Source organism: Thunnus albacares, chromosome 9 (genome assembly GCF_914725855.1).
Source record: "Thunnus albacares chromosome 9, fThuAlb1.1, whole genome shotgun sequence".
Lineage (NCBI taxonomy): Eukaryota > Metazoa > Chordata > Actinopteri > Scombriformes > Scombridae > Thunnus > Thunnus albacares.
Window position 1 is genome coordinate 414,461 of NC_058114.1, and position 17,369 is coordinate 431,829.

Genomic DNA, 17,369 nt, shown 5'->3' on the forward strand with positions numbered 1-17,369 from the left:
ACAGGTGTGAGCAAGACAGACAGGTGTGAGCGAGACAGACAGGTGTGAACGAGACATACAGGTGTGAGCGAGACAGACAGGTGAGAACGAGACATACAGGTGTGAGTGAGACAGACAGGTGTGAGTGAGACATACAGGTGTGAACAAGACAGACAGGTGTGAACGAGACATACAGGTGTGAGTGAGACAGACAGGTGTGAGTGAGACAGACAGGTGTGAATGAGACAGACAGGTGTGAGTGAGACAGACAGGTGAGAACGAGACAGACAGGTGTGAGCGAGACAGACAGGTGTGAAGGAGACAGACAGGTGAGAACGAGACAGACAGGTGTGAACGAGACAGACAGGTGTGAACGAGACAGACAGGTGTGAGCGAGACAGACAGGTGTGAGCGAGACAGACAGGTGTGAGCGAGACAGACAGGTGTGAACGAGACATACAGGTGTGAACGAGACAGACAGGTGTGAGTGAGACAAACAGGTGTGAGCGAGACAGACAGGTGTGAACGAGACATACAGGTGTGAACGAGACAGACAGGTGTGAGCGAGACAGACAGGTGTGAACGAGACAGACAAGACAGACAGGTGTGAGCGAGACGGACAGGTGTGAACGAGACAGACAGGTGAGAACGAGACATACAGGTGAGAACGAGACAGACAGGTGTGAGCGAGACAGACAGGTGTGAACGAGACAGACAGGTGTGAACGAGACATACAGGTGTGAACGAGACATACAGGTGTGAGCGAGACAGACAGGTGTGAACGAGACATACAGGTGTGAGTGAGACAGACAGGTGTGAACGAGACATACAGGTGTGAACGAGACATACAGGTGTGAGCGAGACAGACAGGTGTGAGTGAGACAGACAGGTGTGAACGAGACATACAGGTGTGAACGAGACAGACAGGTGTGAGTGAGACAGACAGGTGTGAACGAGACATACAGGTGTGAACGAGACAGACAGGTGTGAGTGAGACAGACAGGTGTGAGCGAGACAGACAGGTGTGAGCGAGACAGACAAGACAGACAGGTGTGAGCGAGACGGACAGGTGTGAACGAGACAGACAGGTGTGAACGAGACAGACAGGTGTGAGCGAGACAGACAGGTGTGAGTGAGACATACAGGTGTGAACGAGACAGACAGGTGTGAACGAGACATACAGGTGTGAGCGAGACAGACAGGTGAGAACGAGACATACAGGTGAGAACGAGACAGACAGGTGTGAGTGAGACATACAGGTGTGAACGAGACAGACAGGTGTGAACGAGACATACAGGTGTGAATGAGACAGACAGGTGTGAGCGAGACAGACAGGTGTGAACGAGACATACAGGTGTGAGTGAGACAGACAGGTGTGAACGAGACATACAGGTGTGAACGAGACATACAGGTGTGAGCGAGACAGACAGGTGTGAGTGAGACAGACAGGTGTGAACGAGACATACAGGTGTGAACGAGACAGACAGGTGTGAGTGAGACAGACAGGTGTGAACGAGACATACAGGTGTGAACGAGACAGACAGGTGTGAGTGAGACAGACAGGTGTGAGCGAGACAGACAGGTGTGAACGAGACAGATATGTCTCACCCTGCAGAAAATTCTCATCCTCACACCGTTGAGATTTGATGTTTCACCATGACAGAGGAAGTTGCTATAACTTTATTGTAAATGCTCCAGTCTGCACCAAACTTGACATGTTTGATAAGAGTCCCGGCCTGAACACGTCTACATGACAATATTCCATCAGTGATGCAAACTGGCTGAATAGCAGCAGGCAAAACAGTGGACAAAGGAAGTGATGTTTATCTCCTTCTTCACTGTCTGAAAACATCTACATGCCGTCACAGAAGACCTTCGACTGCACCGCGGCCCGACATGCACTGACTGAGGACCCGTTCAACGCTGCTTGTAGCTTTAATAACCAGCTGTTGGTATCGTCTGTGCTTCTATGAGCCACTCAAACGGACTCAAACAGACTCAAACAGACTCAAACGGACTCAAGCGGACTCAAGCGGACTCAAGCGGACTGGAAGAGCAGCTTTCAGTTGGATCAATGGGTTTCATTGATCAGCTTGTGATGAGCTCAACAAGACGAGTTTCAGATTTGATTTATTGTCAATATTTATATGAACAATCAGAAATTGTTCCTTTTGTTAATAAGTGAAGTTTTGCTGCTTTAATTTAGTAATTATAGAAATTCTGAATCTCAACTTTTCATTAAGAGTTTTGTATTTAAATAAAAATCTGTAGGATTGAATATTGAGTCTGATATGAAATATTAAAGGAAACATCAGCAGCTGACAGTCTGATGCGTCTCCTCAGTTCCTCATTTAAGATTCTGATTTCAATCTGATTTTCATCTCATAATTATTTCGATTATTCAAAAGTTTATCTTTATTTATAGAAAACTGTTCAAAACCCAACAAGTTAACAAAATGCTTCAAAGAGGAAAATTAAAATTGACAAATTATAAAATCATCATTCCATGTTATAATAAAACAAAACAAATTCCTTCAAGTTAAAAGAAAATTAAAAAGAAATAAAAACAAATGAAAGATTTTTCCTGTTTCCTGTTCTGAAGGATAAAATATCAATAATAATAATATTAATATAACTTTATAAAGAACATTATTCATCTCAAAGAGAAACTTCAGTGTTAAAGCAGCAACATAAAAACAATGAGAAAATACAATTAAAGGAGAAATTACATTCAACTAAACTAAATAAAATATAAAACGTTTATTTCTTTGTAAAACACTTCATACATATATATACATACATATATATATATATACATACATATACCATACAGTGGTTGTAACTGAAGCTTCTGTAAGAAAAACATTAAAATACATTAAAAATAAAACAAATTCATTAAAAATGAGACATTGAAGTGTAATAAACATTTGTAGGTAGACGGAGAGTTTTATGATGTGAATAATAATAATGATGATGATGATGAAGATGATTTCAGCCTGCGGGCGGCGCTCTGACTGTCGCTGCTGCTTCCTGCAGCTGCTTGTTGTCCAGATGTTTCCAGGAGCTCTGAGTTCACCAACAGATCAATGTCTCAAAGGTCGATGTGATGTTTCACTGCTCTGCAGGACACTGACCTGAACACACACACACACACACACACACACACACGCTCGACTACCTGCTCAGGTAAGACTTCACTGATCTTCACACTTCTGCTGCATTCAGAGTAAAAACTTGTGTGTTGATGTTTTATTTGTTTGTTTGTTGTAGTTAGTTTGTGTGTTTTTGTTTGTTGTTGCAGCCACAAAAATATTTAATGTCAAAATTTGGAGGAAAAAGTCAGAAATTCTGTCAAAAGTCAAATCCGAGAAAGTAAAATGTTTTTAATTCTGACTCTAGAATATGTTTATTATAAATGTCATTTAAGTGATGATGATGATGATGATATATTTAATGATACATCATTTTTGTCAGAGATCATTTCTGCCTCGCTGAAAATGTATTTTAAAGTCTTGTTAATGTCGACGTTCTGACTTGTGATCTTAAAGCTTGAATGATGATTGATGAGTCGCCGTCTGTGTTGAAGATGTTCTGCTTTTTTAATTAGAAGTTTTTAATACTTTGTTTATTAAGACTTTTATCAAAATCTTATACAAAAGTACAATTTCAAAGGTCTCATTCTGTAAACAGAAACAAATACAAAAACATACAATAAAGAGAACTAATACAAAAGAAAAGTAGGAAGTAGAAGGAGGTTGTAGACTCGTCTGGTGGTTTTATTCTCACTGAGCAGCTTGTCTGAAGCAGGAAGGTTCCATGTTTTATTAAAGGTCTTTAGAGCTTCTTAAGGAATACTTCATTTTCTCTCATTTCAAGAAATACAGTACGTTTGGTATCCAGCGTTCATCATCCCGTCTGACGGTGACACAGTCGGTCTGCCTGTGATAGTATGAGAGTGTCTGCAGAGCAGCAGAGACGCTGTAGCTGTAAACAGGAGCAAAGTGCTTCTAGTCAACCACAGAACATACAGTACAGGCATGACAACGCCTGTGAGCTGGGCTAACATCTGGGCTAACACCTGGGCCAACATGCTAACATCTGGGCTAACATGTTAACATCTGGGCCAACATGCTAACATCTGGGCCAACATCTGGGCTAACATGTTAACATCTGGGCTAACATGCTAACATCTTGGCCAACATGCTAACATCTGGGCCAACATCTGGGCTAACATGTTAACATCTGGGCTAACATGCTAACATCTGGGCCAACATGCTAATATCTGGACTAACATCTGGGCCAACATGCTAACATCTGGGCTAACATGCTAATATCTGGACTAACATCTGGGCTTACCTGCTAACATCTGGGCCAACATGCTAAAATCTGGGCTAACATACTAACATCTGGGCTAATATGCTAACATCTGGGCCAACATGCTAACATCTGGGCCAACATGCTAACCTCTGGGCCAACATGCTAACATCTGGGCCAACATGCTAACCTCTGGGCCAACATGCTAACATCTGGGCTAACATGCTAACATCTGGGCCAACATCTGGGCTAACATGCTGACATCTGGGCTAACATCCTAACATCTAGGCCAACATGCTAACCTCTGGGCCAACATGCTAACATCTGGGCCAACATGCTAACATCTGGGCTAACATGCTAACATTTAGGCCAACATGCTAACATCTGGGCAGTGTTTTGACATGTCTAGTTTTGTATAGTTCTGCATTAAACCATAACTGGCACAAACTGAAGAGGTATGAACTCTTTTTAAGATGGAAAGCCACAGTTCACACAGACCCTCCGGAGTCTGATATTGTAAACGTTAGTCGACACTCTGTCTGAGCATCACATGGAAATAACTGGGCAGCGTTTTATGTGCAAAGTCTCAGACTCGTAAATAACTTAAGAAATTACTTTTAGACAGATTGAATTTAGCACAAAGTTGTTCAAATGAGGAAAAGACACCACTGAGTAGCGATCATTAATCATTTTAATGACAGTCTATCATGTCACGTCATCTATCAGTTAGCAAGTAAAGAAGGTTTGATTGGTTTGGAGAGTTTAAGGAGAAGGACAACGATCCAAAATGGCGTCATATCAGTGTCCAGATTCTCATGGTCAAGCTGCTGCGGATGTAGAGACGGAGGAGTAAACTAAATAAACACCAGGGGTCGTATTCATAAAGCTTCCTGGTACAAAGAGATGCTCCTACTGAGGAAATTCTAATAAAATTCTCAGAATTGTGATGTTCTCTAAGAATTTCCCTCACAGTTAAGACCAGATCCTGGTGAAGATAAACGTTCTCCACAAAGCTTCTGCTCAGCTGAGAAACTGTAGGAGGACTTTTAACAGGTTCAAGAGTCTCTTAAGAGGAGAAAATGACGGTGTTCCTAATATTTTGCCCCTTCATGTATGTTAATGGAGTGGACAAAATATTGGGAACACCATTCAGTATAATGCACCAGTACAGCAGCAGCAGAATTATCACGTTTCTGCTTCGTTACAGCAGAATGAACAGCGGATCTGTTGTGTTTGATGACAGCAAAGAAACAAACGTACTTGTGTTTGTGTTCATACGTTTGTGTGATTTCACGTCTCCAGGATGAAGCCTTCTGATTGGCTGTTGGCTCTGGCATTCCTGCCACTCGTCTCTCTCGCCACCCGGCCGGACATCTGCAGCGCCAAACCCAAAGACCTTCCTCTGGAGCCGTACTGCATCTACCGCAGCCCTGACCCCGAGGGCCCTGAGGACCCGATGCCGGAGCCCGAGAAGGTCCCCGAGTCCACCAACCCCCGAGTGTGGGAGCTGTCTAAGGCCAACAGCCGCTTTGCCCTGTCGCTCTACAAACAGCTGGCCCTCAGCAAGACCCCCGAGGCCAACATCTTCATGTCCCCCATCAGCATCTCCACCGCCTTCGCCATGACCAAGCTGGGCGCCTGCCACCAGACGCTGCAGCAGATCATGAAGGTCAGACAGGAAGTCATGTTTCCCTCAGAATGAATCATCATCTGGTCAAAGCTTCATGTTGAACATGTTGAACACAGTGAACATTGTGAACGTTACACCTGCTAAACATCAACATGTTAGCATGTTGTTGTTAGCATCTCAGTCTGGTTTAGATGTTGCTCAGATTCGTTCTGAGGAAGATTTGATTTGTTGGCTTTGACTGAACTGAATGTAAAAATAAGAGAAATCTATTTTTTGATGTGAATTTAATGAAACTGTCATATATATATATATATATATATATATATATATATATATATATATATATTTCTTTTCCAGGCAGTCAGAGAGCAGAGAGGAGATGTGCCAGTAAACGTTTTTACACTGCAGTGAAACATCTGACCGTATCAATACCACCGATCACTTCCATCAGTGTTTTCAGACGCTGTGAACGCAGAACAGCTTTCTGCTTCATCAGCTGTTTGAGTTGCTTTACACACAGTATGAGTCCAGTTAAACTGTTATTGTGTTCTTTGCCTTCACACCCTGCAGATCAGACCGACTACAAACTTCTTGCACTCCAGAAACCAATCGATCAATTTCATCAGGACAAATTCATGAATGTGTAGAATCTAAGACACTGAGCTGATTTCCAGTCAGCTGACTGAAACTTTTGTTTACAGAGTTGAAACAGTTTCTGATATTATTTCTTCTGCAGAATCCAACAAAGCTGCAAAATACAGACACAGTTCAGTTAATAACAAAGCGATCAGAGTGTGAAGTCATTTCACTCTATTTCAGCGCTAAAAGAAAGATTTCAGGATTATTATCTTGTAAATACCGTGTACTGTGATATTTTTAATCATAGTGTGAAAGTTTGATAGCAGCACATCTGTAGCTGCAGAACATGAACATCTTTCAAAAAACTGCAGAGACTTTCTGTTTCTCAAAGACTCACAACAGTAAGATGTTCCCTTCAAAATATTCTGACTTACGCTGATTAAGAGAACGTTTGGAGCGCAGACGGACTCCTCGTTAGAGCAGAGCATCAACATGATGATGATGAAACTTAAGGAATCAATTAATAAACTGACTTCATTGTCATTTTCTAATCAGAATATTCAACTTTAACTAGAAAATAATATTTCACACTAGACTTTAGAGTTTCGAGTGAAAATGAAACGTTCACAAAACAAACATTCACGATGCTTCACTTTATCACAGAAGAAACACTTAATCAACATGTTCCTGTCTGTCTGTGTCTGTTCCTGTCTGTGTCTGTTCCTGTCTGTGTCTGTTCCTGTCTGTGTCTGTTCCTGTCTGTGTCTGTTCTTGTCTGTGTCTGTTCCTGTCTGTGTCTGTTCCTGTCTGTCTGTTCCTGTCTGTGTCTGTTCCTGTCTGTGTCTGTTCCTGTCTGTGTCTGTTCCTGTCTGTCTGTTCCTGTCTGTGTCTGTTCCTGTCTGTGTCTGTTCTTGTCTGTGTCTGTTCCTGTCTGTGTCTGTTCCTGTCTGTCTGTTCCTGTCTGTGTCTGTCTGTTCCTGTCTGTCTGTGTCTGTTCCTGTCTGTGTCTGTTCCTGTCTGTCTGTTCTTGTCTGTGTCTGTTCCTGTCTGTGTCTGTTCTTGTCTGTGTCTGTTCCTGTCTGTGTCTGTTCCTGTCTGTCTGTTCCTGTCTGTGTCTGTCTGTTCCTGTCTGTCTGTGTCTGTTCCTGTCTGTGTCTGTTCCTGTCTGTCTGTTCTTGTCTGTGTCTGTTCCTGTCTGTGTCTGTTCTTGTCTGTGTCTGTTCCTGTCTGTGTCTGTTCCTGTCTGTCTGTTCCTGTCTGTGTCTGTCTGTTCCTGTCTGTCTGTGTCTGTTCCTGTCTGTGTCTGTTCCTGTCTGTCTGTTCCTGTCTGTCTGTGTCTGTTCCTGTCTGTGTCTGTTCCGTCTGTTGGCGTCTGCAGGTGTTTGAGTTCGACACCATCAAGGAGAAGACGTCGGATCAGGTCCACTTCTTCTTTGCCAAACTGAACTGTCGTCTGTACAGGAAGAAGGACGAGACCACCGAGCTGATCTCTGCCAACCGGCTGTTTGGAGAGAAATCTCTGGTGTTCAATGAGACGTACCAGAACATCAGCGAGATGGTTTATGGAGCCAAACTGCTGCCGCTCAACTTCAAGGTGACGTCTGTTCTGACCGCAGGCTCCGTCGGGTTTGACCTGTAGTAACCCTGTTTGTAACCCTGGTTCTCTGCTGCAGGAGAACCCGGAGGAGGCCCGGGTCACCATCAACAACTGGATCTCCAACAAGACGGAGAATCGGATCCAGGACACGCTGCCGGTGGGGGTGCTGGACTCCACGACGGTCCTGGTCCTGGTCAACACCATCTACTTCAAGGTACCAGAACACCTGAAACTTCAGCTCAGTTCTGATTGGAGCAGAGGAATTACCTAAAACATCCAGTCACACCTGGAGGCGACGCAGCAGTTGGAGTCCAGCAGGGACCTGCTTTCACCAGTTTCTCTCAAAACATTTTGACTTTATTCTAGAAATATTAGAAATATTATTATTCTCTAAATGTTCCAACTTTTTTCCCCCTAAAATTACAACTTTATTCTTTATTTATTATTACTCTTATTACTTGTTCCTTGAAGGCCAGAGATTCTTTGTTCAGGTTGGTGCTGATGTGCTTTCACACAGTTTAACCAAAAACTGACATCTTTCCTCAGATTATTTCTTTTTTTGTGTCCTGAAGAAATAAAACTCTCCAGTTATTTAACGTATAAAACAATAAACTGATGTTTGGGATGGATCAGGGTGATGGTTGGGCCTCCTGTGCTTTAAAATCACTCACTTCTATCTCTTCGCTCTCTTTCAGTTATTTGCAATGTTGAAATTCGCAGCATTGAGACTCGTTACTACGTCACACCAGAGGGTCAAATCTAAACATCTTTTGGTGAATAAAACGCCTCGATGGAGGCGGAGGAGTTTCATTAATGTTGTAGCATTAATGTTACATCACCTGAAAGCTCAGCAAGCTGATTGGATGAAAGTGGATCAGGAAGGACATAACAGAACCAGAGCAACCAATCACAATCCAGAGACTTCCTACGATTTATTTCAACACTTCCGTTTAAATCAGACGACAAAACAACACATTAAGTCAACAATAAATCAACTTTACATTTATTTATTTCCTTTTATGTGTTTTATATTTATTACACAATGTATTTTGACCAGACTTGGCTGGGGGGGGCAGTGAGTAATGTGGGGGGGGGGGGCAGTGAGTAATGTGGGGGGGGGGGGCGGAGTCGCCCAGTCCCATCACTGGTTCCACTCCTGGTGATCTGTTGGAGGGTCCAGGACTGCAGGTTGGTCACCACTCTGCTCTGCTGCAGCTATAGAAGGTTAATGTCCTCAAAGCTTCTTTAATGCAGAATTTATTATTATTATTATTATTATTATTATTATTATTATTATTATTATTATTATTATCATTCAGCTCTGCCAAACAGTGAACATCTAAGCTCGGCTAGTTTTGCAAAACAGTCTGAAAACACGTGAGAGGATCAGAAATATAAAGCAGGAGATCATCTGCATATAAGGACAGTCGGTCCTGGTCCTGGGCTCTCAGATCAGGGTTTAATTGAAGATCAACAGTCCTGCTTTGTGCTGCCATGATGAGGGAAATAAACAGTCGAGTCCTTTGTGTCTTTCAGGGTCAGTGGAAGCACAAGTTTGACAAAGAAAGTGTCTTCACGACGGACTTCCATGTCAGCGCGGCTCGGAGCTGCTCCGTCAACATGATGTACCAGGAGACCTCGTTCAAGTACAAGCACTTCCCCGAAGACAAGGTGCAGCTGCTGGAGATGCCGTACCGCGGAGACGACATCACCATGGTGATCATCCTGCCGAGCAGCGACACCACAATCAGACAGGTACGAGATGTAACATCTGTAGTAATGAACAGACAACAGCAGTCTGTCAGACGACCTGTTAGAGGTTTCATTAAGAAGCATTATTGTTATTATTATTATTATTATTGTTGTTGTTGTTGTTGTTGTTGTTATTATTATTATTATTATTATTATTATTATTATTATTATTATTATTATCATTATTATTATGACAGCAGTTATGAGATGTCAGTAACTGGACAGCGGCTGGACGTCAGCACAGACCTCCTTTTTTTTCTCAAAATATTTCAACTTTATTTTAAAAACAATGCAGCTTTTTGATATTTTTCTTAAATATAAATGTTCTTCTGGAAATATTTAGTTTTTTATTTTCTTCTTTATTTTGAAAGATTATTTGAAAGTATTTTCTTGAAATAGTTTGATTTAATTCTCAAAAATTCTGACATTTTCCTGAAAAATTACAACTTAAATCTCAAATATTTTAACTTTCAAATTATGATTTGAAATATTACAATTTCTTGAAATAGTCTGACTCAAAACATCACTACTACTGCACTGACGAGCATGTTGTTCAGCAAACACAGCAGGCAGCTTTATATCTCAGCCAAGTTAACAGCAACAGGTACGTTCATGCAGATGATCTCGTGGTCCGTCCGGGTAGTTCAACCAGCCTCGTAGAAGGAGTTCAGTCCTCTGAAGATAAATATACATAACTGTGATTTGTCTCAACACAGAACAACAGGCTGAACTGAAGGATAAACACAGGAGGGAGGCAGAGCAGCCACTGAATGACAGCATTCAGCTGTCTGTAGTGTGTACTTGTTGTGTTTGATTGGATTTGTTGTTGTGTATTGAAGTGTGTGTCTGTGTTGTGTGTGTTGAGGTGGAGGAGAGTCTGGACCTGAAGAAACTGACCGGCTGGTTGGATCAGATGAAGATGACGACCGTCTCCGTCCACGTCCCTCGCTTCCAGATAGAGGACAGTTTCAGTCTGAAGGACAAGCTGCAGAGCATGGGACTAACGGACCTGTTCAACCCCCAGACCGCCAGTCTGCCAGGTAACACACACACACACTAACACACACACACACACTCACACACACATATACACACACACACACTCACACACACATATACACACACACACACACACACACACACTAACACACTCACACACACACACACTAACTAACACACACACACACACACACACACACACTAACACACACACACACACACACACTAACACACACACAAACACACACACACACACACACAGACACACTAACACACACACTAACACACTAACACACACACACACACACACACAGACACACACACACACACACTAACACACACACACACACACACTAACACACACACACACACACACACACACACTAACACACTAACACACACACACACTAACACACACACACACACACACTAACACACACACAAACACACACACACACACTAACACACTAACACACACACACACACACACACACACACTAACACACACACACACACACACACACACACACACACACACACACACACACACACAGACACACACACACACACACTAACACACACACACACACACACTAACACACACACACACACACACACACACACTAACACACTAACACACACACACACTAACACACACACACACACACACTAACACACACACAAACACACACACACACACTAACACACTAACACACACACACTAACACACACACACACACACACACTAACACACACACACACACACACTAACACACACACACACACACACACACACACTAACACACTAACACACACACACACACTAACACACACACACACACACACACACACACACAGACACACACACACACACACTAACACACACACACACACACACTAACACACACACACACACACACACTAACACACTAACACACACACACACTAACACACACACACACTAACACACACACAAACACACACACACACACTAACACACACACACACACACACTAACACACACACAAACACACACACACACACACTAACACACTAACACACACACACACACACACACTAACACACACACACACACACACACACACTAACACACACACACACACACACACACACACACACACTAACACACTAACACACACACAAACACACACACACACACACACACTAACACACTAACACACACACACTAACACACACACACACACTAACACACTAACACACACACACACTAACACACACACACACACACACTAACACACACACACACACACACTAACACACACACACACACACACTAACACACTAACACACACACAAACACACACACACACTAACACACTAACACACACACACTAACACACACACACACACTAACACACTAACACACACACACACACACACACACACACACACACTAACACACACACACACACTAACACACACTCACTAACACACACACACACACACACACACACACTAACACACACTCACTAACACACACACACACACACACACACACACACACTAACACACACACACACACACTAACACACACACACTAACACACACACACACACTAACACACACACACACACACACTAACACACACACACTAACACACACACACACACACTAACACACACTCACACACTAACACACACACACGCACGCACACACACATACACACACTAACACACTAACACACTCACACACACACATAAACACTCACTAACACACGCACGCACGCACACACACATACACACACTCACACACTAACACACACTCACACACACATACACACACACTCTCTCACACACTAACACACACACACACACGCACGCACACACACACTAACACACACACACACACACACACTAACACACACACTCTCTCACACACTAACACACTAACACACACTAACACACACACACACACACACTAACACACACACACACTAACACACACTCACACACACTAACACACACACACACTAACACACACTCACACACACACTAACACACACTAACACACACACACACACACACTAACACACACACACACACACACTCACACACACTAACACACACACACACACACACACTAACACACACTCACACACACTAACACACACTAACACACACACACACACACACTCACACACACTAACACACACACACACTAACACACACTCACACACACTAACACACACACACACACTCACACACACTAACACACACACACACTAACACACACTCACACACACTCACACACACACACTAACACACACTAACACACACACACACACACTAACACACACACACACTAACACACACTCACACACACTAACACACACACACACTAACACACACTCACACACACACACACACACTAACACACACTAACACACACTCACACACACACACACACACACTAACACACACTAACACACACTAACACACACACACACACACACTAACACACACTCACACACACTAACACACACACACACTAACACACACTAACACACACACACACACACTAACACACACACACACTAACACACACTCACACACACTAACACACACACACACTAACACACACACACACTAACACACACTCACACACACACACACACACACACACTAACACACACTAACACACACACACACACACACACACACTCACACACACTAACACACACACACACTCACACACACACACACACACTAACACACACTCACACACACTAACACACACACACACTAACACACACACACACTAACACACACACACACACTAACACACACACACTCACACACACACTAACACATACACACTCACACACACTAACACTCACACACACTAACACACACTCACACACACACACTAACACACACACACACTAACACACACACACACACACACTAACACACACACACACACACACACACACACTCACACACACACACACTAACACACACACACTAACACACACACACTAACACACACACACACTAACACACACACACACTAACACACACACACACACACACACTAACACACACACACACACACACACACTCACACACACACACACTAACACACACACACTAACACACACACACTAACACACACACACACTAACACACACACACACACTAACTAACACACACTAACACACACACACACACACTAACACACACACACACTAACACACACACACTAACACACACACACTAACACACACACACTAACACACACACACACTAACACACACACACACACTAACTAACACACACTAACACACACACACACACACTCACACACACACACACTAACACACACACACTAACACACACACACTAACACACACACACACTAACACACACACACACACTAACTAACACACACTAACACACACACACACACACTAACACACACACACACTAACACACACACACTAACACACACACACTAACACACACACACACTAACACACACACACACTAACACACACACACACACACACTAACACACACACACTAACACACACACACACTAACACACACACACACTAACACACACACACACACTAACACACACACACTCACACACACACTAACACATACACACTCACACACACTAACACTCACACACACTAACACACACTCACACACACACACTAACACACACACACACTAACACACACACACACACACACTAACACACACACACACACACACACACACTCACACACACACACACTAACACACACACACTAACACACACACACACTAACACACACACACACTAACACACACACACACACACACACACACTAACACACACACACACACACTCACACACACACACACTAACACACACACACTAACACACACACACTAACACACACACACACTAACACACACACACACACACTAACTAACACACACTAACACACACACACACACACTAACACACACACACACTAACACACACACACTAACACACACACACTAACACACACACACACTAACACACACACACACACTAACTAACACACACTAACACACACACACACACACTCACACACACACACACTAACACACACACACTAACACACACACACTAACACACACACACACTAACACACACACACACACTAACTAACACACACTAACACACACACACACACACTAACACACACACACTAACACACACACACTAACACACACACACACTAACACACACACACACTAACACACACACACACACACACACACACTAACACACACACACACACACACTCACACACACACACACTAACACACACACACTAACACACACACACTAACACACACACACACTAACACACACACACACACTAACTAACACACACTAACACACACACACACACACTAACACACACACACACACTAACTAACACACACTAACACACACACAGACACAGTTGGGTAATCAGATGTGGATCATAGATAAATAGTGATAACGACGACCCTGCAGAGCGATTTCTTCATTTCCAAACATCACATCAGTCTTTGAGTCCAACAGTCGACTGAAACAGGAAACATGTTGTCTGTTGTTTGGTGTTTAACTGACGTGAGTCAGAGACGGAGCAAACATTCACAGCAGTAAAGTTCACAATCAGTAAAGCTGTAGTTTCTGCTGCGTTCAGATCTGCACAAACGAATCACACCGAGGAGCAAACGCAACCAGACTGAACCACAAACGCTGTAAAACACGTTAGACGTGAATGTTTAAGATCCGAGGAGGACTGGCTCCGATGTTATGAGCATGAACTGCTCCTACTGTCACTATGCAGACTGAACACCTGCAGCAGGTACAGACAGGAAGTAGCTCACCTGCAGGTTAGAAGCTGACGGACATGATCAGTGACTTTCAACATACATGTAACATGACAGAAGATCCAAACCTGTCCTTTAAATCATGTGACGTGTGTTTAGATCTCCAATGTGAAAAATATGCAAAAAGTGATTTTAGTGAAACCGAGAAACAGAAACAGCTGCAGGTTGTATTACTGCCAGTCACCTGACTGTCTGTGTGTGTGTGTGTGTGTGTCTCTCTGTGTGTGTGTGTGTGTGTGTGTGTTTCAGGGATGCTGGAGGATGACAGTAACGGTGTCTTCATCTCGGACGCCTTCCATAAAGCTTTCCTGGAGGTCAGTCAGACTCTGAACTCTGAAACCGTTTGTGAGTAAAAAGTGTTTCCTGTCTGAGTCGTGACAGCAGCTGTGAGGATAGTGAATAAATGATGACATCATGAATCATGTGACTTAAAGGTCACTGAAGAGCTGAAAACATCAGATCTATGTGGAGCGATGATGAGGAGAGCGTAACCTTCCTCACATCAATACATGAAACTGACAGAAACGTCGTATTTACATCGTTTGCTGCTGCTGTAATGACGTCGTCTCGTTGTTTATCTGCTCATATTCACTCAGCAGGTTGGAAACATTCATCTGAAACTCATCATTTTCTGGAGATTCAGTTAAAATTTCATTTGGGTGAAAGTCGGCTGACAGATGAGTTTTTGTCTCCTGGTGAATCAGATGTTTTTTCTCTGCTCGGCAGGTGAACGAGGACGGCAGCGAGGCGGCGGCGGCCACCACTGTCGTGGCGCTCGGTCGTTCCATCAACATGAACCGGGAGGTTTTTCTGGCCAACCGGCCGTTCCTGCTGCTCATCAGAGAGTCGACCATCAACACGCTGCTGTTCATTGGCCGAGTGGCCGACCCCTGCGACCAATAGAAACTGCCCGCTGTCAGAAATCATCAAAATACTAAAAATCAACATTTTAATTTAACCCAGAACTGTGAACATTGTGTGAACGTTGTGTGAACGTTGTGTGAACGCTGTCAGTAACACTTCAGAGATAAACGTTTGTATGTTTCCTGTGATGTCAGAATAAGAGTTTATGTGAAGATCCGACAGACTCAGCATGAAGCTGCTGTCTGCTGGACCGACACGTTCACGCCTGTTTGTGTCTGAAGCTTCACTAAAACAATCAGCTGATGGTGATTCAACTGAGCTGCGGTTTGTATCGTACAGACTCAGTCACACAGGAAACATCGTGTTTATGAACCCGCCATGTTTGAAAACCAGGAAGGTCTTTTTGTGCATTTTCACACCTTCTTATCTCTCAGTGTGAACGCAGCAGTCACACTGATGGTGATGATGCATTTTCACCATAAAAACACTTGATGTTGTTCTGAAAGTATCTTCAGGATCATCAGCGTCTCTCTGAACCATCTGGAGGAGAAACCTTCTGTCTGCTGAACCATAACAAAGATTTTCACCAGTTTCACAAGTCGTGACTCTGTTTCTGAATCAACAGCTGACAGGAAACGTGTTAAAAATCTTTTTTTGTCATTTTCTCATCCAGATGGTTTGAAGAGTCTTTGAGGAAACATCTTCTGAACAACAGGAAGTGTTTGAAAAGACCTTCTTGATGCTGGTT

General features: G+C 43.2%; 1 protein-coding gene and 1 long non-coding RNA gene across 3 annotated transcripts; one reads left to right on the forward strand and one right to left on the reverse strand.

The window, feature by feature from the left end:
- The first annotated feature begins 2,965 nt into the window (after positions 1 to 2,965).
- serpinc1 (serpin peptidase inhibitor, clade C (antithrombin), member 1) lies at positions 2,966 to 16,907 on the forward strand. 2 transcript variants are annotated; one of them, XM_044361143.1, is made up of 8 exons: positions 2,966 to 3,165; positions 5,596 to 5,962; positions 7,881 to 8,096; positions 8,176 to 8,313; positions 9,636 to 9,854; positions 10,717 to 10,891; positions 16,007 to 16,071; positions 16,484 to 16,907. In XM_044361143.1, exons 2-8 carry the CDS (start codon positions 5,597 to 5,599, stop codon positions 16,658 to 16,660), a joined length of 1,356 nt encoding a protein of 451 aa, XP_044217078.1. In that variant the 5' UTR covers positions 2,966 to 3,165; position 5,596; the 3' UTR covers positions 16,661 to 16,907. The 2 variants fall into 2 exon arrangements, with proteins under 2 accessions (XP_044217078.1, XP_044217080.1); XM_044361145.1 differs by lacking the exon at positions 2,966 to 3,165 and having other exon boundaries at positions 3,187 to 5,962.
- LOC122988663 lies at positions 9,779 to 10,840 on the reverse strand. Its single transcript, XR_006404850.1, has 3 exons — positions 10,749 to 10,840; positions 10,394 to 10,526; positions 9,779 to 9,870 (listed from the first exon to the last, which is right to left on the reverse strand). It is a non-coding gene; the product is annotated as an uncharacterized LOC122988663 (long non-coding RNA).
- Positions 16,908 to 17,369: the final 462 nt, after the last annotated feature.

What these genes read in the sequence shown, in the direction of transcription:
- serpinc1 (XM_044361143.1), top strand. Translation starts at nt 5,597, where the DNA reads ATGAAGCCTTCTGATTGGCTGTTGGCTCTGGCATTCCTGCCACTCGTC. An exon ending in GCGACACCACAATCAGACAG is followed by an intron (nt 9,855 to 10,716) that starts GTACGAGATGTA and finishes GTGTGTGTTGAG; the next exon opens with GTGGAGGAGAGTCTGGACCT. An exon ending in CCAGACCGCCAGTCTGCCAG is followed by an intron (nt 10,892 to 16,006) that starts GTAACACACACA and finishes TGTGTGTTTCAG; the next exon opens with GGATGCTGGAGGATGACAGT.